Consider the following 22,300-nt stretch of genomic DNA (forward strand, 5'->3'; position numbering starts at 1 on the left):
AAATTCAATATTTCTTCTGTTACCCAAGGGTTTCTACTAGCCCTCCTTTTTTTACCTATTTGATCCTCTGCTGCCTTCACTATTTTATCCCTCAAGTTACCCATTCTTCTTCTACTGTATTTCTTTCCCCCATTCCTGTCAGTTGTTCCCTTATGCTCTCCCTGAAACTCTGTACAACCTCTGGTTCTTTCAGTTTATCCAGGTCCCATCTCATTAATTTCCCACCTTTTTGCAGTTTCTTCAGTTTTAATCTACAGTTCATAACCAATAGATTGCGGTCAGAGTCCACATCTGCCCCTGGAAATGTCTTACAGTTTAAAACCTGGTTCCTAAATCTCTGTCTTAGCATTATATAATCTATCTGATACCTCTTAGTATCTCCAGGGTTCTTCCATGTATACAACCTTCTTTCATGATTCTTGAACCAAGTGTTAGCTATGATTAAGTTATGCTCTGCGCAAAATTCTACCAGACGGCTTCCTCTTTCATTTCTTAACCCCAATCCACATTCACCTACTATGTTTCCTTCTCTCCCTTTTCCTACCCTTGAATTCCAGTCACCCATGACTATTAAATTTTCGTCCCCCTTCACTATTTGAATAATTTCTTTTATCTCCTCATACATTTCATCAATTTCTTCGTCATCTGCAGAGCTAGTTGGCATATAAACTTGGGCTTTGTGTCTATCTTGGCCACAATAATGCGTTCACTATGCTGTTTGTAGTAGCTTACTCGTACTCCTATTTTTTTATTCAGTATTTAACCTACTCCTGAATTACCCCTAGTTGATTTTGTATTTATAACCCTGTATTCACCTGACCAAAAGTCTTGTTGCTCCTGCCACCGAACTTCACTAATTCCCACTATATCTAACTTTAACCTATCCATTTCCCTTTTTAAATTTTCTAACCTACCTGCCCGATTAAGGGATCTGGCATTCCACGCTCCGATCCGTAGAACGCCAGTTTTCTTTCTCCTGATAACAACGTCCTCCTGAGTAGTCCCCGCCCGAAGATCCGAATGGGGGACTATTTTATCTCCGGAATATTTTACCCAAGAGGACGCCATCATCATTTAATCATACAGTAAAGCTGCATGCCCTCGGGAAAAATTACGGCTGTAGTTTCCCCTTGCTTTCAGCCGTTCGCAGTACCACAACAGCAAGGCTGTTTTGGTTAGTGTTACAAGGCCAGATCAGTCAATCATCCAGACTGTTGCCCCTGCAACTAATGAAAAGGCTGCTGCCCCTCTTGAGGAACCACGCGTTTGTCTGGCCTCTCAACAGATACCCCTCCGTTGTGGTTGCACCTACGGTACGGCTGTCTGTATCGCTGAAGCACGCAAGCCTCCCCACCGACGCCAAGGTCCGTGGTTCATGTGGGGGGAGAGGTTTCCATTATACCACATTCTTTGCCACCCTCTTGGATACAAAAACCCATTTTTCAACGAAATCTCCTTTCAATGCGACGACCTTACGACAACTTACAAGGAGGGCCTGTCTGCAGGCATGGTACCACTCTACCAGTCGACGTCCGAGCCATCATCTTGCTGCATCAATAATCTCCCAGTTATCCGCGTACTGCTTCCCGCCAACTTTGACCGTCATTGGGCCATAGAGCAAGACAGATGGAGGTCGGAAGCTGCGAGATCCGCGCTGTAGTGTGAGCGAGAAAGAAGAGTCCAATGTAGTTTTGTGACCACCTCTCGAGTGCGCACAATTCTGTGAGGCTTTGCGTTGTCATGGAGAAGGACAAGTTCGTTTCTATATTTGTGGACACGAACACGCTGAAGTCGTTTCTTCAATTTCCTGAGAGTAGCACAAAGAACCATGAGGGAGGACATCGAGCAGAGTAACCCATTCAGAGTCCCAGAAGGACATCGCCATGACTTTACCGGGAGAGGGTGCGGCTTGGAACTTTTTCTTCGGAAGAGAGGTGGATTTCCGCCATTCCATAGATTACCGTTTTGTTTCCGGTTCGAAGTGACGAACTCATGTTTCATCGTCTGTAACTATGTTCGACAAAAATTGTGACCATCAGCATCATAACACACAAGCAATTCCGCACAGGTGGTCCTTCATTGCTCTTTGTGGTCTTATGTTAGATGGAGAGGAATTCAGCTGGCACACATGTATGAATAACGCAAATGGTGTACGAGTATATCAGTACTACCGACATAGATGCCAAGCTGCGTAGTGAGGCGTTTGATTGTGATCCGTCGATCGCCTCGAATGAGAGTGTCCACACATCCCAACACTGCAGAAGTCAGTTGTTTGCGAGCCCGGCCAGCAGGCAGGTGATCGCACAGGTTTGCGCAACCTTGTTGCGATGATGCCAATTGTCTCACTCAACGACTCACCGTGATTTTATTCATTGCCAGGTCTCTGAGACATTCTATTTATGAATATCTGCGGTGCTTTCGTTTTCTGTCAAAAGAAACTAAATGACAGCTCTCTGCTTTGAACGCACCTCCATTACAGAAGCAGTGCCACACCTATCGGAACTTCATGAAACTAAAGGGGCTAAAGGGGCTTGTTACACGATGTCTCACAACTGATTCCGCATTTTTTAAACAGAAATTGGCCGAGAAAAAAGGTATTCCAACTGTTATTGAATGCCTCCTACAATTTTGCTGTCTGGTCGGCATCTCTGTTGTTGTCTTAGCCAAAGAGCCAACACCGTGTTACGAATGGAAGCCGAAATGCATGCCTTTTAGCTCGCGCAGGCTGGCGTGAGGAGGGAAGAACTATACTGACGTGAGGTCTGGAACATGACAAGGAATGAGAGTTCAGAAAGCGGACATAATTAGTCTGATACTCAACTTTAATCCATTAATGAGACATGAGTCACAATATTATCTGTTCAGAATACATTCAGTAACTGAATATGGCGCCTTGCTAGGTCGTAGCAAATGACGTAGCTGAAGGCTATGCTAAACTGTCGTCTCTGCAAATGAGAGCGTATGTAGACAGTGAACCATCGCTAGCAAAGTCGGCTGTACAACTGGGCGAGTGCTAGGGAGTCTCTCTAGACTAGACCTGCCGTGTGGCGGCGATCGGTCTGCAATCACTGATAGTGGCGACACGCTGGTCCGACGTATACTAAAGGACCACGGCCGATTTAAAGGCTACCACCTAGCAAGTGTCGTGTATGGCGGTGACACCACATTTGTTGAACTTAGTGTTATGGAAGCAGCTAGTGTTTCTTTTTAAGTAGCTGGTTTCAGCCCAAACAAATTCTGCTGATCACGTCTTTTATAGCACAACCAGTGTGGACGGAAAGCGCTGGTTTATTTCCCATTACAAAGAAAATTTCTCTTACAGAAGAATTTTACGTGCCCATTGGATAGAGCGCCCGGCAATTACTCTACTGCGACATTCGTTTTATTGATACATACAGACGCACTAAAAACCAAGGCTAACAAATACTCCACCACCAACTGATTCGCGCTGCTGTGTGGCGCTAGCAGTCAGCATGCACCAGGGCAGTGCTGTCGCTCCTGCAGTACTGGTTAATCTTCGCGTTTTTAACCTTTAACACACGAGGCGTGGTCTTTCAGACCACGCGAGAATTTTCTAACTCACTGCGCAAGGTTAAAGCCCACGTCACCTAGGACGGCGCTTCCGCGCATAGAGTTTTGAGGGAATGCTGCTGTGTCATCCCTACCTTCTTTAAATCACAAGCCCACCAATGTTTTACCGTCGGTTGCATTGCTGTTTCCTTCGATTATTGTTGACACGTGTTGAGGTTTCCTAGAACGCGCTTCATGGTCTACGTACCTGTTTTGTGCAGCGCACTACAAAATGTGTTCGCAGGAGCTTGTCAATTTTAACGCTCCTAAATTCGATAAAATTGTTAGGCAGTGGATAGAATAAGATGTGAGTGATGTAGATGAAGATGTAGACGATGATTTTTGCAATCGCCAGTGACCACAGTTCTGCTAGTGAACAAGAATATGTTTGAAAGGAAAAACATCAGGAGCGTGTTGACTGGAATCTTTTCCACCTTTATTGCAACCTACTTTGTGAGTTTGCATTGAGATGCTAACCATTGGGATATGCAAGTATCTATTACACTGCATGCCAGTTTTATGTTTGTTCAACCCTGTCTTAATGCTGTTGCAATTTTAATGGCCAGCAGTGATTATCCTTTAAGGCATGAAAACATGATCACATGATGACTATTTTAATCCAGTGAGGTGGCCATTGTAACTGCCACAGATCACTGCAACCCTAAGCACTGACGCATCCAATGTTTGTATACATGGTGTAACAGAACTTCCTGGCAGATTAAAACTCTGTGCCTGACCAACACTCGAACTCAGGACCTTTGCCTTTCGCGGGCAAGTGCTCTACCATCTGAGCTACCCAAGCACGATTCACGACCCATCCTCTCAGCTTCAATTCTGCCAGTACCTCGTCAGCGCACACTCCGCTGCAAAGTGAAACTCTCATTCAGGGTGTGACGGGTACAACTGTAGATATTTTTATATGTGACGCACTGATACGTACACGCATCAGTGCGTTGTTCGTTTTTCCTCTGCACCTAACAGTCTTCCCACAAACACATCAAAAAGTTTATGACGTGATGTTTTCTGCATGGTCGTTACAGCACCACTAAGTGGCGTATGCCTGCCAGTATTAACTAGCCGTTCCGCGTCTATGCATCCGCACTGCAACACCTGATCTGCTGCCTGGGGATTCGGAGGGGAGGGGGGGGGGATAAGCATTAATGGTTAGCTCTTGCCACATTTTCTTGGAGGCACTACTGAACCTAAAAATATAGGACTTGTAATATCAGTAGTTATTAGTCTGCAAATTACGAAAATACTGATGTGATGTTCAGTACGCCATTCTCAGTCATCAACAGAAACATTTGCACTTGTACCTTTTACACCCTGTATATGTGTTTGAAATTGTGTCAACATCGGCATTTCTTCTAATGCTTATCATTTCCGTCTCTATATCATACTAAAATAGCATAATTTGACCACCATATTAGAACTGCTCAGATACACACGCGTGCAAGACGTGGCGGCTCACTGACTGCAGCCTGGGCTGTGTGTTCCAGATGGAGGACAGCTTCCAGAACTGCACCACGGCGCCCGGCGGGTCTGGCGTTTGCCGACACCTGGCCGCCTGTGTTCTGCGCGACTTCAAGGAGAAGCTGGATGTCTTCCTCTCCGGTTGGATGTGCGTCGTCGCGGGAAGGTGAGACTGGCTTTGTACACCTACTGTGTTCAGGGACGGTTTAAGGTCGGGTGAACCCGTAACACTGATAAACTGTTGGGATCTATTTAACTGTATCGTTAGATGTATAACTTGACATCCGTATAAGATCGGAAGTGACATATCATAAAATTTTATTTCACTAATTTGACCACTATTAGAAACCATGTTCCTGGATTTATAAAACAACTAGCTGGGGTACCCGACATCGCTCAAGAAGTTAGTAACCGAATTTTTCCATTCATGCAACAGAATCCTGGTGTTTCTCTACTGAATTTTTGGCGTTTCAAAAATGACTGATGTTATCTATTTTTCCGATCACTAAGTACTTGCGTTTGTTATATTCTTTCGTCAGGTCGCGGTGGGATGCTTCATTTGTTAGGTTGTACTGTTTACTTGTCCTCGTCCGCACTTCTCGCAGGGTGATATTTTCATGACTGGGTTGAGTTCACAGTCTTTTATTATAAGATTGCGTCACAATTCTTGATCCTTCAGTCCGTTCATTTCGCTGTTCTTCGATTTCTCTGTTTCTCATGGTGCTGATTCTTGTTCGTTGGGAACTTAAACGTGCTTCGCGCTCGTCGTCTGTTTCGTTTTTCGGTGTTATTTTTGTTTTCGCCCCTTTTGCTTCAGAACTGTCAAGATCTCAGCCTGTTTTACGTTTGGACATTGTCTAAAATATTAATCAAAGCAACATTTTATTAACCAATACACTAAAGATATTCTATACTCTTTTCACACTTTGCTTTCGGTTTATATTCAGTCACTGTATCACTTTGACTAATGACACTTCACTGTTTGTTTTTATGCACTCACTGCACTACTTTTTCGGTTCCTCCCTTCATCTCTGATAAAAAGCTGATGTTTGAAACCACGATAGGTCTTGCTTTCTATAAGCCTACCAATGATTAGCCCCACCAGTGACCAATTCCAGAACATACCAAAAAAGGCTTCTAGTGGCCCATAAAGTTCAAGAGCATTCCACAACTTTGAGAAAGTTCCACAATGATCTGGGACGTTACGGGATGTTCCCGAACATTTTGGAATTTTCTCGAATGTTCCAGACTATTTCCGAATATTCTAGAACATCCCGGATCATTGCGAAACATTCCAGAACATTCTGTTGTGGAGTGTCGATGGTCGAACCCGGGACTCCAGATGGCAGAGCTGAAGCCAGCACCCACCGCGCCGTATTTCGTCAGGAGGCCGAGCAAGTTCAATAGCGTCAAGGGGCAGAGCAGAGTCACACAGCGGAATTCGGTAGCATTGCTTTAGTAACATAATTTACAGTACTATGATGGGTGCAGCATAGTGCCGGCGTGCAGCCCGCAGCGTTGTCCCGAGAGTCCGGCTGGCTCAGCAGCTCCTGGTATGCCAACGCCACTGCTCGGTCATCAAGGCCGCTCAGCAGGTAGTCGGCTGCGCCCTGCCCGGTCGCCGCCCATCGAGGTGTCGCATCTTGCGCCGCGTAACTGCTCGCGTTTCCGGAGACTGTTGCTGTCCCTGGTCCCCGCCGCCTTCCGCCCTGTTCGGTCTGCTCTGTCCGATCATGCAACGAAGATGGTTGCACTGGTCACCCATGGCCCTCAGCCACTGCTGCTCCCAGGACAGGACCGGACTCGAATCCACACTCTCCTGGATGCTGTGCCACAACTTGCTGCTAGTGGTGCTTGCTGGATGGCAACACCCACCGCCGCCTCTGGCGCAGCTGCAGCGCTGCCGACCCCCCTTCTCCGCCTCCCCCCCCCTTCCCCGCAGCGTACGCGTCGCCTGGACCCCGGTACACCAGGTGGGAAGCGAACGTGGCCCGTCCTGGAGCCGCTGCAGACCACTGTCACTGCCCACCTTGAGGCAGACGTGCAGTCCCCAAGTACCCGGCTGCCGTTCCGTCCCGCCCTGGTGTTGTGTCCCCAGGGGCGGAATACAGCCCGAACAAGTACTTAGAAACAAAGTACAGCTTTACACAGAGTATTTACAAAATCGCTGCCAAGCTGGCCCCTATAAGTGTAGACCAGCACAGGTCCGACCTGACTCTCGACTGATTTGGCACACCCCTCAAGCTAAAAGTGCCTATTTATACTGCTTTTCCCTTCGCTTCTGACGTAGTGTCAGAGAGAGACAAACTATGGCAGGGTTAAATTCCCATACGTCAGCAATTTACACATCGTCACTCCCGGCTCTGGCCTACTGCTTCGCCTCATACATCGCAATAACTTCAAGCAACGCTGCAGTTCGCTGCCCTGCTGTTTCTTCACTCCAAACAAATCGTAAGTGCAATACGCCGTCGCATCTCCGGGCCCTGTTTACTCCGGCTGGCCTAGTGGCGACCGACTTACCACACACTGCCAGCGGCCCCAAAATTCATCGCCCAATCGCGCCTTTACTGAATTTTTAACAAAATTCCGCTTTCTTACGACTAACTTTTAAGACTAATACTACCGCAGCGATTCTGGAATGTAGTAGAAAGTTCTCTAATTCTCTCGAATGTTCTGGAATTTTCTCAATACTCTCGATTGTTCTGGAGAGCGAAACTTTCAGCTCTTACATTTTCATAAGCCCGCCCTTCAGGTAAAAACAGGACTTCCTTCATGGATGGAGAGGGAAAGGGGGGGGGGGGGTTTAAACGGCTAACACACCATTTGACTCTTTGATGGCACCGAGAATCGTTTCGGAGCTGTAGCGTCACGTACATTGTACACTTTTATAGTTTTTATTGTATATTGATTAACCTAGCAATGAAAGGAAAATTTTTGAAACCACTGAAACAAAACGTACAGTCGACTCTTATTAGTTTCGTACACATCGCAAGGAATAATTGCTCCCTTCATCATTTGGAAATAAAATTTTAATACCTCTCCCTACTGAGGCGACGTGTACAGCGAAAACTGGACAAATCACTAGTGTGTCCTTACTCATGCTTTCACAACGTGGGAAGAATAAGAGAAGCACTACTGGAGATTTCTAGCATCACTAGAATCACCGGCAAGGACAACTGCAGATGCTGACTCGTGTACACTGTCTCGAGGTAGTATTAGAAACCTGTTTAGGCGTCTTGGGAATACAAAATTTAACAACGCACTCCATAGGACTATGATACACAGCAAAACGTCACGACACACATTGGGCTTAGCAGTGGAAGCTGCTAACCTAACAGTACAACATTCGGTTGATGAGGATAAGCGTACTGTCCTGTTCGAAAGGGTTGAGCTTTAAAGCGTACACGATAACCGGAAACCTTCTGGCTGATTAAAACGGCGTACCGGGCTGGTACTCGAACCTCTGACAACCACAACACGATTCACGAGCTACCCATACAGCTTTACTTCTGTAGCTCTTGAACTCTGGATTTTGCTTTGATAGCACAGGCAAAGTTCGGAAGTTCGAGTCCTGGTCCGGCACACGTTCTAATCTGCTAATAAGTTTCAAATAAGCGCAAACACTGCTACAGAGTGAAAATTCATTCTGGCATGCACGAAAATTTTACAGAAATGCTATTGAACTTGGTAGACAAACATATTACAAAGACATACTACTCTTTAACTTAAAATTAGTTGAAGGAACGTAAAATAAGTTTGCAAGAACATTAATTATACGTGAGCAAGATTGTTGTTAATCTTAATTCAAACAAAATTTGTCAGAGTATGAGAGTATTCTCTGAGCACCCTACGTCGTTTGGTTCGGTCGTATGATAACAAACGATTTTAGATAACATTTATTAACAATGTAAAGTTGTGTAAGATAACATCGGAGCAATGTGCAACTGACGACATTGGAACAGAACTTGTCTACAGTGTGATTCAAAAGTAACTCTACAAACGTAGTAGGTCTGATGAATGGATCGAAATAAGAGTAAAATATTAAGTAAAGTTTTGTCTGAAACTGCTTTATTTCCGAATTACGACGCACAATGTCATTTATGGTACGCATTACATCGTCAGCCAGCACATGTTTTTGGCGCATCGTCATCGCTTCCATTTCGACTGATGTTGCTTTGTACACCTCTCAGCACTCCTCGGTTGATTCTGACAAGAAACACCTTTGTTTAATGACTTCGTTGTGCTCCGTTGTGCAGAAAGAGATGATCGTAGCTTGCAACATGCCGAGAGCACAAAGATATCGAGCACGTCACTGTCTTCGTCTACATCGACATTGTTTCGAATATGTCTTGGGGTAAGCGTACAATACGTAGTTGTATTGAATTTCGAGTCCCTTCGTGTCGTTGCAAAATTCAAATGGGTCTGAGCACAATGGGACTTTACATCTGAGGTCATCAGTCCCCTAGAACTTAGAACTACTTAAACCTAACTAACCTAAGGACATCACACACATCCATGCCCGAGGCAGGATTCGAACCTGCGACCGTAGTGGTCACGCGGTTCCAGACTGAAGCGCCTAGAGCCGCTCGGCCACAGCGGCCGGCAAACCTTTAAGCTTAATTTATGTAAAATGGGAAACAGTGTCATGCTTACCATCGAATTGGCTATTATCTCAAATATGAAAGTGATTAATCGAGTGTCTGTTGTGTTAGATTCCCCATAGAAGGAGTGTTCAAGTTCTAAGTCCTCTGACTTTCTCTTCACAAACTAGATACACAAAACATTTGATACTTGAGTCATTTCCCGAAGTAATCTCCCGGCAGCTGTATATACCTTCACGAAATCGACACTATGGTTCCATAGCCACTGCGAACGCTTCTTTCGGAGTATGTTTTTACCACTGGGAAGTTGGTACTATGACAACAGCTCGACTGGAGAATGCGCGACCGCGGATTATGTGTCACCGTTGTAATAAGTCACAAAATAGCTAGGAGCCAGGTCACTTGAGTAAGTAGCATGAGAAACTACTTCTAAGTCGTTTTCATGAAGAAATTACTGCACCACGAGCGCCCGATACGCTGGTGATTTGTCTTAGTGAAACAGCACTTTCAGAACATTTTTCTCGAAATGTTTCTAAGAGATTCTTCTTCAAAACCCCTTAGTAGCTCGTACCTGTCATCGTACTGTCCTTTGAGAAACACTATGTATAAAGATCATGCCACCACTTTTCTGTGACATGCAATCTTCATTTCTTCAACAATGGCTCGTTTGGTGGTGGCGAATCTGTGTGCTTCCACAGAGTTAACGTTTCCTCGTTTCAGGAGTTATAAACGTCATCCATGCCTCATCCATTGTCACAGTGTCGAAAAGGAAGTCCCAGTCATGATTTCATCATGTGCCAACAACGCCTCGTAAGCTGCCACGGGCCGGCCGTTGTGGCCGAGCGGTTCTAGGCCCTTCAGTCTGGAACCGCGCGACCGCTATGGTCGCAGGTTCGAATCCTGCCTCAGGCATGGATGTGTCTGATGTCCTTAGGCTAGTTAGGTTTAATTAGTTCTAAGTTCTAGGGCACTGATGACCTCAGATGTCAAGTCCCATAGTGCTCAGAGCCATTTGAACCATTTTGATTTTAAGCTGCCACGTGCGCAACCTTGAAGTCGCCCTCCAGAATTCATGGCGCCCACCTGGAGAGCACTTATCGCACTTTCACGTCAGCATACGGGATTGTCTTAACAGATCTCAAGGAAATGACAACCACAGCTCTGATACCTCTCATTCTCAATCGGCGACCCTCCTAAACCACAGTCTCTACCCACATCACCATTTTATTAGAGAGCATGGATGTTGCTAATTAAAAAAACCCTCAATTGTAGAACGGAAGGACAGTAATGAAAATTTGTGCCCCAAGCGGGACTCGAACCCGAATTTTCCATTTTACGCGAGCGGTCGCCCTAACGGCTTTGGCCGTCCGCGCACTTTTTTTATCTCATTTTGCTCTATATTGCTCGTTGAATTTGTTCGGTGCCGTCGTCCGATGACACCCGTTCAGGTTCTTTGTTGATCCGTTCACTTTTTTTTTTTTTTTTTTATTATAGAGGGTAGCTCACCCTCTGACCGAACACGCTGAGCTACCGTGCCTGCAGCACTACTCACGGCCAGACCTAAATTTCCTTATCTCGTCGGTCCTACGTCACACCTTGTACACACATTTTGCAATTGCCATAAAGGTGAGCCCATTTTAACTGACAGTCGGTGCCTGGTATCGGCGGGTAAATACGATATTGCAGTACGTGTGTTGTTCCTTCGGACATGCATGCATGTATACTCCAGGTACACTTCGGTACTGTTACAAGTTGGACACAGCTACACGATACTGGAGGAAATGAACACGACAGTGATCACTGGTGGAAACAAGAAAATAAACAGGACTCTCTCTCTCTCTCTCTCTCGTGAAACTTCCAACAGTATTATTTTATCAACTGCCAGATAAGATTCTAAATGATTATACTGAAACGAAAGGCATGGCACTGCCATTAATATTGTCTTATCTAAGCAACAAAACAGTAGTTAATTGTTGAGCGTCCTTTCCAAAGGCAGCACATTGGAATACAATGTATCAGTCTGATTTAAGCTCAACATATCGTCCCAGTACCGGGACACACACATACCGGTTCGGATATTTAATGTAAACGACTCAATATACTAGGTCATGCTGAAAAATAATGCCTCCGGATTTCTTATCTCAACATTCTTAAAGCTTTTTAAATGAAACAAACGTTATTAACATTCTACATCTATCTTCTTCGTGTCAACACGTTGGCAGCCCTCCGCCGCTTGAGCGTGTATCGTGCTGGTACGAAACATAAATGTGTTGGTGCACAAGAAACGGCTTGCTGTAATCGAGTTTCTTATTCAACGAATTCGTCCATGCGTGGAGCAGGACAGTGCCAGATCACAAAAAAATGGTTCAAATGGCTCTGAGCACTATGGGACTTAACTTCTGAGGTCATCAGTCCCATAGAACTTAGAAATGCTTAAACATAACTAACCTAAGGACATCACACACATCCATGCCCGAGGCAGGATTTGGAACCTGCGACCGTAGCGGTCACGCGGCTCCAGACTGTAGCGCCTAGAACCGCTCGGCCACTCAGTCCGGTCTAGATAACACTCGAGCGCTACAATATCTACGTTAACCCGACGCCTTGAGAGTTCACTGTCTTCGATTATCGTTTATACCGTCTCGCCTTGCTCCAACGGATTTTCATGTATTTCCAAAACATAAAGAATATGTTCGAAGACTTCACTTTGACAGTGACTGAGGCAGAGATGAGGTTGTGTCTCCGTCAACAAAATTAAACATTCAGCAGTGACGTTATCAACAGACTGGTTGGGAGAAATGCGTTCGTCACAACGGTGACTTATTTTCAAAATAAAATGTTTAGACGTGTAGAATAAAGATGTAGAATGTTAATAACGTTAGTTTTATTTATCAAAGCTTTAAGACTTTTGCGCTGAAGAAATTCGGAGGCATTACTTTTCAGCACGCAATTTATTTGCGACAATCGGATTTGGTCTTTCATATGTTGTCGAAATGTTCACAAATGGCCTCATTAAATTAAATTCGTCCCCACTGACAAGTAAAGAACCGAAGTTAACTATCGGGGAACTTTAAAACATAAACACGATTTTGAAACAAAAGCAGTGTTTGGTATGAGAGAATACCAAGGCATTTCCACGATGATTACGATACCTGTCACGAGCTGGTCACGGCAGCAACGGCTATCATGAACCAGGAATCACCATGACGTGTGTACATTTAAATAGTAGTTTCGTACCTCATTCATACTTAACAATTACATGTTACAACATTAATCAAATACATCTATTTAACAGCAACCAACAGTTTCAACTAACAATTATGGTATCTATTTACATGTTTTAAATGAAATACACAGTAGTTTTACAATTCAGTTAGTCAAATATCAGTTCTCTTAGAGAGTTTATTTTTGCTGATATTTTCTATGTGTGAAATTTTAGCAGTGTTCAACTGTGTATTATAAAATATCAGTGTAAAATATGAATGAAAAAATGATTTAGTGGGCAAAAACATTTTGCGATACAGAACTAACGTAATTGCTTTGAGGTGAATGAATTACAGGCTGTTACAGTTTTACCGGAATCAGTGTAATCGGCGCTATTTTAGCTCCGGTGCCGCGTTTACATCATGACAAGCGCTCTCATCGTCGCCCAACGAAATGCCCCATGCGTTCAGACTAATAATCGCAACCTCATCGAATGGTATTAATCGGCAGTGAAAAATACTGATATCATAATTTCGACAACTTGACACTGCACAGGCAGACATGCCAGACTCATCTCATGGCAGGTCACTGACTCTGTAGTTATTTTTGTGCATGTTCATTATAGTTAACAATACTGGGACACACCTCCAAAAAATATGTCACTTTTACATAGTCTATTTAACAGAGCGTTTGTTTATAAAAGTCGCAGTGGTAATTTGTTGAAGATTCCTCATAATGAACTATAATACAGATTTTAGGTTTAATAGTGCCTTTATGTTTCAGTTATACGAATGTATTAATTAAATTGTGTATTATAATACATAAATCAAAAATATTAAAATGTCCCCTTCAAAGGCAAATTGTATTTTGGCATAAGTGTTATACACTTGCGTCTTACCTACAGCTCATTAAAGACCTGATAACTAGGTGCTCGCTTTCTCAGAGATCCTTAGCACTCATCTAAGATACAAGAGTCTGATATAATTTGACAGCAGATCCTTAAGATTCAAAGCTGCAACGCCCTCACGGTTACTGTTTGAAATGCGCCGCCAAGGCACTCGACCCTCGCTGGTGTTAGAGAAGCTAAAATCATGTAAAAAGTCAGCAAATAACGACTGGTACAGGTCTTTATAGCGCCTCTAAGTATGTCTGAATCTGTTCTTGATCTTAATCTGAGATAGAGTGAAGTTAATTTATTTTGAAAGTAGTGAATTATTACCGACGGGGAAACAGCCTCAGAATTACGGCTCTACCTCGGAAACTATCGAACTCACTGAAACCTATATATTTTCGTGGATTAGCAAAATAGCATGCCCGGCAATGGACATTTACAAAATTTCGTATTTTGTATTTTCTATGTCGGGTAACAGCTTGTTTTGACCGTTTTGTCCGAAATTAACTTCTTGTAACAAGTATGAAGTTTCAAGTCTATTCTATCGCTTGCGCCTTTGTCCCGCATTTTGCCTGGGGTTGGCGAGGTTAAATCGGATTTGGCATGTTAATGTGAAGGCGTGGCCGCCACCCTGTACCCCCAGGGACGGAATCAGAGCACCCCATCTGTCTGCGTCCAGAGTAAATCATTGAAAGGTGCGGATGTGTTTCAAATGTCTGTGAGTCGTATAACTGAGGCGGGACGTGGGTACCAGCCCGGTATTCACCAAAAGGAATGTGGAAAACCTCCTAAAAACCACATCCAGGCTGGCTGGTGGTGGTGGTGGTTGTTGGGATGTTTAAGGGGGACTAAACAGCTAAGGTCATCAGTCCCCCATTCCAAAAACAAGCGAGACAAAGTCGCAGAGCAGATAAAACCCCAAGAGGAAGGAGACTGCCCCCCCCCCCAGGTGCTAAAGAACACAAATTAGGCAACGAACACTACAGAAAAGAAGAGTACAGACGAACACCAGACAGAAACAAATAGAAGAAAAGAAGATGGCCAGAGACTGGTTGACTGACCACTACAACAAAAAAGGGAAAGAGTCAACCATCCGATGAGACCAAAACAGCAACAAATATGGAGAGACGCGAGGACAAAAGACACAGAAACGGAAAAGTGCAGGACCCCCCTAAATGGATCCATAAAGAGGACTAGCACGGATAAAATGTAAAACATTGTCATCCATGGAGGCATCATCGCATAAAATCAAAGGCAAGGTGCCCGGGAAATTAAAAGACTGCCGAAGGGTGCGCAGTCAGGGACACTCCAATAAAATGTGGGCGACCGTCAGCCGGGACCCACACCGACACAGGGGGGGGATCCTCCTGACGCAAAAGATGGCCGTGCGTCAGGTATGTATGGCCGATGCGGAGCCGACACAGGATAACAGAGTCCCTGCGAGAAGACCGCAGGGAGGAGCGCCACACATCGGTCGTCTCCTTGACAGCCCGCAGTTTATTAGGCATTGTCAAGCCTCGCCACTCAGCAGACCACATCCCAAGCACCTTACGGCGCAACACCAGCTGCTGATCGGGAGCCGTGAGGCCGATCTCCAAAGCTGGGGCGTCGAGCGCCCCTTTGGCTAGCCTGTCAACACGTTCGTTCCCCGGGATGCCAACATGACCTGGCGTCCAAACCAAGACCACCGAACGTCCAGAACGGGCAATGGCGGAAACAGACTCCTGAATAGAGGACACCAGAGGAGAAGAGGGATAGCAGCGGTCGATGGCCTGAAGGCTGCTCAGATGCACTGCAGATGACGATGGACCTACCTGAGCAGAAATGCATATGCTCAAGAGCGCGCAAGATGGCCACCAGCTCTGCAGTAAAAATACTGCAGCCAGCCGGCAAGGAGCGTTGCTCAACATGGGCAACGTGAGCAAAAGCGTAGGCAGTGCGACCATCAACCAGGGAACCATCAGTGTAGACAGGCTCACAGCCCGGAAATGATTCGAGGAGCGCAAGAAAACGGCGATGGAGGGCCACAGGCGGAACCGAGTCCTTAGGTCCCTGTGCCAAATTCAGACGGACGGACGGCCGGGACAAACACCAGGGAGGCGTAGGTGTACGGACCCGGAAGGGAGGCAGAAGAGGGAATGACCCCAGTTCTGACAGCAGGGACTGGACACGGACAGCTACGGAAAGCCCAGACCTAGGTCGCCGTTCGGGCAGATGGAGGACCATGGCAGGGAAAAGCAGGCGACGATTGGGATGCTCTGGCGAGCAATGCACGTGGACAGCATAGTCGGCGAGCAGTCGATGGCGGCGAATCCGCAGTGGGGGAACCCTGGCCTCCACCAGTAGACTATCTACGGGGCTGGTACGAAAAGCGCCAGTTGCAAGCCGAACCCCACAGTGGTGTATAGGGTCTAACAACTTCAACACTGAGGGTGATGCAGACCCATAGGCCAGGCACCCATAATCAAGCCGGGACTGCACAAGGGCTCTGTACAATCGCAGCAGCGTGCAGCGATCTGCACCCCAAGACGTGTGGCTAAGGCAGCGGAGGGCGTTGAGGTGCCGCCAGCATTTTTGCTTCAGCTGAGTAACATGAGGAACCCATGTGAGCTGGGCATCAAACACGAGTCCCAAGAAGCGGCAAGTGTCCACCACTTCAAGCAGGTGGACCATCCGATGCCTGCAGAAGTGCATAACTCGAGTCTTGGCTGCAGAGAACCATGAGTCAGAGCCCATGATGCTGCCTTGCGAACGGCGACTTGCAGCCTGCGGTCGGCGACTCCCGTAGTCGTGGAGCTAAATGAGATGCAGCATTCGTCGGCATAGAAAGAAGGAGACACCGACGACCCCACTGCAGCAGCCAGACCATTAATGGCCACTAGAAATAAGGAGACGCTCAACACTGAGCCCTGCGGGACCCCATTTTCCTGTATATAAGAAGAACTAGAGGTGGCACCGACTTGCACCCGGAAAGAGCGGCGCAATAAAAAGCTTTGAAGAAAAGCCGGGAGCCGACCACGAAGACCCCACTCATGCAACGTGGCGAGGATGTGATGCCGCCATGTGGTGTCATACGCCTTCCGCAGATCGAAAAATACAGCAACGAGATGCTGACGTCGGGCAAAGGCCATACGGACTGCAGATTCCAGCCGCACCAAATTGTCCATGGCAGACCGGCCCCGGCGGAAGCCACCCTGGGATGGAGCGAGAAGACCGCGTGACTCAAGGACCCAACACAAACGCCGCCCCACCATACGTTCGAGCAATTTGCACAAAACGTTGGTGAGGGTAATGGGACGATAGCTGTCCACCGCCAGTGGGTCCGCACCGGGCTTCAAGATGGGGACAATAACACCCTCTCGCCATTGCGACGGGAACACGCCGTTGCTCCAAATGCGATTAAATATCGCGAGAATGTGTCTCTGGCAGTCCCTGGAGAGATGCTTCAGCATCCGCGCGTGGATGCAGTCTGGGCCTGGTGCTGTATCAGGGCAATCGGCGAGGGCAGCGAGGAATTCCCTCTCGCTGAAAGGAGCATTGTATGTTTCAGAACGACGCGTGTGGAATGAGAACGGCGTCCGCTCGGCTCGCTCCTTTAGAGAGCGAAAGGCGGGGTGATAGGATGCATTCGCAGAGCTCTGAGCAAAGTGCGCGGCAAGCCGTTCAGCAATGGCGGCAGCGTCCGTGCAGACAGCGCCGTCCAAGGAGAGCCCAGGGACACCCATAGGGGTCTGGTATCCGTAAATCCGCCGGATCCGGGACCACACGAGCGAGGGGGAGACATGGGAGCCCAAGGATGAGACATACCTCTCCCAGCACTCCTGCTTACGCCGTGCAATAAGACGACGGGCGAAGGCACGGAGCCTCTTAAAGGTGATGAGGGTCTCAAGAGACGGGTGCCGCCTATGACGCTGGAGAGCCCGCCGACGGTCGCGAATAGCCTCAGCAACCTCCAGCGACCACCAGGGTACAGCCCTCCTCCGAGGGTGGCCAGAAGAACGGGGGATGGCAGCCTCGGCCGCTGAAATGATGGACGTGGTTAAAACACGCACCACCTCGTCAATGTCACCCTGTGGGGGAGACTCAATGGTTGCAGCGGAAGTAAAAGCTGGCCAGTCAGCCCTGTGGAGAGCCCAGCGGGGCAAGCGCCCAGAAGAATGACACTGGGGCAGTGACAAATAGATGGGAAAATGGTCACTACCACACAGGTCAGGATGCACTCTCCAGTGGAGGGATGGGACAAGTCCAGGGCTGCAAATAGAGAGATCGATGGCCGAGAACGAGCCATGGGCCACACTGAAATGCGTGGGAGCACCGGTGTTCAAGAGGCTAAGGTCGAGCTGAGCCAACACATGCTCCACGGCCCGACCGCGGTCATCGGAGACAGTCCCACCCCATAGAGGGTTGTGGGCATTGAAATCGCCCAGCAGCAAAAAAGGTGGTGGCAGTTGGGCTATCAGAGTAGCCAGGACATGCTGCGCGACAGCACCATCAGGTGGAAGGTAAATACTGCAGACAGTAATAGCCTGTGGCGTCCACACCCGAACAGCGACAGCCTCTAAAGCTGTTTGTAGAGGTACAAACTCGCTGTGAAGAGAGTTAAGGACGTTTATGCAGACGCCACCAGACACCCTTTCATAAGCTGCTCGGTTCTTAAAATAACCCCGATAGCCACAGAGGGCGGGGGTTCGCATTGCTGGAAACCAAGTTTCCTGCAGAGCAATGCAAAGGAAAGGATGACGGCTGATAAGTTGGCGGAGCTCAGCTAGATGGTGGAAAAAACCGCTGCAGTTCCACTGGAGGATGGTATTGTCCATGTCTGAGAAAGGCGTGACGGGGCTTGGAAGGCAGATTACGCCGCTGGGTCACCTGCTGCCTCCAATTGAGCACCAGTGCTAGCACTATCCATGGCGTCTGAGGGACTGGCGAGATCCATGTCCTCAGACGCAGAGCTTGTAGGAAGCGGTGGAATGGGTGCCGCCGCAATGTCGGTAGCCTTAGGGAGTTTCTTCTTCTTCTGCTTCTCGCACTGCGCCTTGGATGGTTCAGGCTGGGAGGGCGTCACTGGGTCAGTCTCACGGACAGACGATGACCGTGTGTCCCGACGACCAGGGACTGGCGGTTGTTTGAGCCACTTGTGGCTGTCGGCTTTGGAACCGGTCGGAACGTGCGAAGGGAGGTCCCCAAGGGACCCCTTCCTTACGAGAGTAGCCGAAGAAGTCTTTCGCTTCTCCGGCTGGGAAGGGGGGACTGATGTCCCTGATGGTTGGGGGGGTGTTGCTCCTGAAGTAGATGGAGCAGGAGCAACAGGAGGTTTAGTGCCCCCCACCATCAAGGGGGCAGGTGTGGGACTTCGACTCTGAGAGCTGACTGGAGTGGATGGAATTGTAGAAGGAGTGACAGTTGCGGCATAAGAAGCTGTCATGCGCACTGGATGAAGCCGATCATATTTCTGCTTCGCCCCAGTGTACGTCAGGCGGTCGAGAGTCTTGATTTCCATGATCTTCCGCTCCTTCTGCAGAATCGGACAGTCTGGCGAGCAAGGCGGATGGTGCGCACCACAGTTCACACAGATTGGAGGCGGCGCACAGGGATGATCAGGATGGGAAGGTCGACCGCAATCGCGACAGACGAGGTCGGAAGCACAGCGTGAAGACATGTGGCCGAACTTCCAACACTTGAAGCACCGCATCGGGGGAGGGATATACGGCTTGACATCACAACGGTACACCATCACCTTGACCTTCTCAGGTAACGTGTCACCTTCGAAGGCCAAGATGAAGGCACCGGTGGCAACTTGGCGATCCCTCGGACCCCGGTGGACGCGCCGGACGAAATGGACACCTCGGCGCTCCAAGTTGGCGCGCAGCTCGTCATCGGACTGTAAAAGGAGATCGCGGTGAAAAATAATTCCCTGGACCATATTTAAGCTGTTATGTGGGGTGATAGTAACAGACACATCCCCCAACTTCGTACAAGCCAGCAAGGCTCGTGACTGGGCAGAGGATGCCGTTTTTATCAACACCGATCCAGACCGCATCTTGGACAAGCCCTCCACCTCCCCGAACTTGTCCTCTAAATGTTCGACAAAGAACTGAGGCTTCACAGACACAAACGAGTCCCCGTCAGCTCTGGTACAGACGAGATACCGGGGCGAGTATCTTTCGCTCTCATTCACAGCCTTTCGTTCCTCCCATGGTGTGGCCAGGGAGGGGAACGATTTGGGGTCATACACATTAGCCTTAAAGTGAGCTTTGGAACGCTTAGAGACTGCTGACGGCTGGCCGCCAGCGAGAGATGATGTACCACGCTTCATTGCGGGTCATCCGCCCTGATGCCACCTACTCCGACCAAGGGCCCTCCCCACGGGCGCCACCCAGCCACAGCAAAGGCCACCTGGCAGGATGGCCATTGCCGGGAGTCCCGATGCCCCAGGGCGATGGGCATCTACTCCTTGGCATACGTGGGGAGTTAACGGCGCAGGCATCAGTAGAGCGATCCCTGTGTTGTCAGGGGGCTACAACCAAGAGGGTACATTGCGGCCCCACCACAACGGACTGGCTACCGTGCTGGATCTTAGGTGCAAAAATGGCCAAGGTCGTCGTCGCAGTTAAAAGAAACACTGCAGAGTGCAGCGTGGTAATCGCCCAAGAGATCGAAAACGAGCGGGACACCATTGCAACGACGAGAAAGACGGATAAAGGTCTAATTGCACGACGGATACAATGCACCATGTAAGGCGCCCTTCCCCAAGTGGCTCGCTCTTCGGAATAATTTAGAAAGATGGAGGTCAAACCCGAGAGGGGACCATCACATAAGGCCGAAACATGTGAGACTCCTTTTAGTCGCCTCTTACGACAGGCAGGAATACCGTGGGCCTATTCTAACCCCCGAACCCGCAGGGGGCAGGCTGGCTGGCACACCGGCCATAGTCGTTAATCTGGCGGGTGAATTCGACCCGGGGCCGGCGCGCCTACCCGAGTCTAGGAAGCAGCGCATTAGCGCTCTCGGCTAAGCAAGTAAAAATCCTGAAATTCACTGTTGGTGTAGATCACTATAGTGTCTCCATATGCCCCTCTTTCAACTCTTCTTCTCACATAGCAATCCGCACGTTACTACACGTTGCATGAATGTCCTACTGCAACCGCTCGATGAAAAGTCGCAGTCATTATGCTTTGCACAGCAGAAGTGTTGACACAGTGGGTGCAGACACAGCCAGAACCGCTACTATTTGTGTGTACTGGTAGGTGGAAACTTCAGCCCGCTGGATATCTGACTCCAGCCTTTGTAAATCACACAAATTTCGGAACGGTTCTGTCCATGGTCACTGGTAACGCCGTCAATTTATATTATTCCTTCTTTGTTACAGCCCCATGATATATTCTCTCTGTCAAAATGAAACAAATAACAAAGAAGAAATTATTTTACGTTTGAGGCTTTTTGATTTCTTAAAAGTGAAAAATGGTAAGACCAACAGGCAAGGGCGCCCACACCCAGGGCAAAGATTTCTCCCGCAGCCTCCCCCCCCCCCCTCCTAGCTCTCGAGGAACAGAAAAAAATTCCGTGTAGACAGGTGTTTTCTGCCAAGAAAATGGCTGAAAAGTCGGTATTACGCAGGTTTTTAACATGGTCGGAAATGGAACTTTTTGTGCATACTTGCAAATTAGATTTGTCTTCCAAAAAATTAAAAATACTCCATTGCTACAGGTCTTGCTCCCGCCCCTCCAATAAACTATCATATGGGCGCCCTTGCCAACAGGCCACGGAAAGAGCGTTATCTGTCTTAGATTTTCAGTATTGCAAGCTGTAGCCTGAGCCGTTTGTAGATATGTATCTCTGAGATGTGTCTGAAACAGTATTTCCTTTTTCTCCAGTTTCCTCGGCGTATGTTGTCCTCACACCACTGCAGTTCCATGACCAGTCTATGGAATAGCGGCCTGGCGAAAGAAAACAACCGCTCATATGGAAGGTGACAGCAAATCTACAGTAGCTCCGCTGCTGCAGTAAGGAACGCCAGAGAAAGCTATACAACTGTCGAAAGCCAGACACACGTATGACGATTGTGACGAGTTCAAACAATGCAGCATGCTCCACAACTGTACACTGTACTTGGCAACACTGCGTAAAAATTAAATACTCTCATTATCACGTGTAGTTCACAATCGTTTTTACTGATAATAAAATATTAATTCTCTCTACAGAGTACACTTCGTTCTTTATTGCAACGAGTCTAAAACCGCTCACATCGCATTCGTTGATTACACACCGTTTCATGTAATGTACTTTTGGTGAGTCATATTGTTACCAGTAAAAAGCTGTCACTTTCTGTTAATTTCATAAATGCAATCCTTGCTAATTCTGGAATGATTTTTAGCCATTTTTGTTAAAAAAAAAAAAGGAGACAGATTTTGGTTTGTAACCGCACCAAATCTTGGTCCCCTGCTTCTGAATATTTGTTTTATTTATAGCCTGGAAGTCAGTTTTTAAACTTTTCTGCTATAAATATTAATGAAAAAGAAATCGCTATTGTTTTACAGTAATATATCTTGTTAATCTGTCT

At 47.5% G+C, this 22,300-nt stretch overlaps 1 protein-coding gene across 2 annotated transcripts in view; it reads left to right on the plus strand.

The window, feature by feature from the left end:
• LOC124564066 (inter-alpha-trypsin inhibitor heavy chain H4-like) overlaps window positions 1–21,945 on the plus strand; it is a 158,094-nt gene extending 136,149 nt beyond the window's left edge. For both annotated transcript variants that reach the window (XM_047130991.1, XM_047130995.1), the window contains 2 exons: window positions 5,070–5,209; window positions 21,615–21,945. In XM_047130991.1, the coding sequence (XP_046986947.1) occupies window positions 5,070–5,209; window positions 21,615–21,657 (183 nt within the window). In that variant the 3' untranslated portion in view covers window positions 21,658–21,945. The remainder of the gene's footprint in view (window positions 1–5,069; window positions 5,210–21,614) is intronic.
• Window positions 21,946–22,300: the final 355 nt, after the last annotated feature.

The sequence above is a fragment of the Schistocerca americana genome, chromosome 1 (genome assembly GCF_021461395.2).
Source record: "Schistocerca americana isolate TAMUIC-IGC-003095 chromosome 1, iqSchAmer2.1, whole genome shotgun sequence".
In the NCBI taxonomy this organism is placed as follows: Eukaryota; Metazoa; Arthropoda; class Insecta; order Orthoptera; family Acrididae; genus Schistocerca; species Schistocerca americana.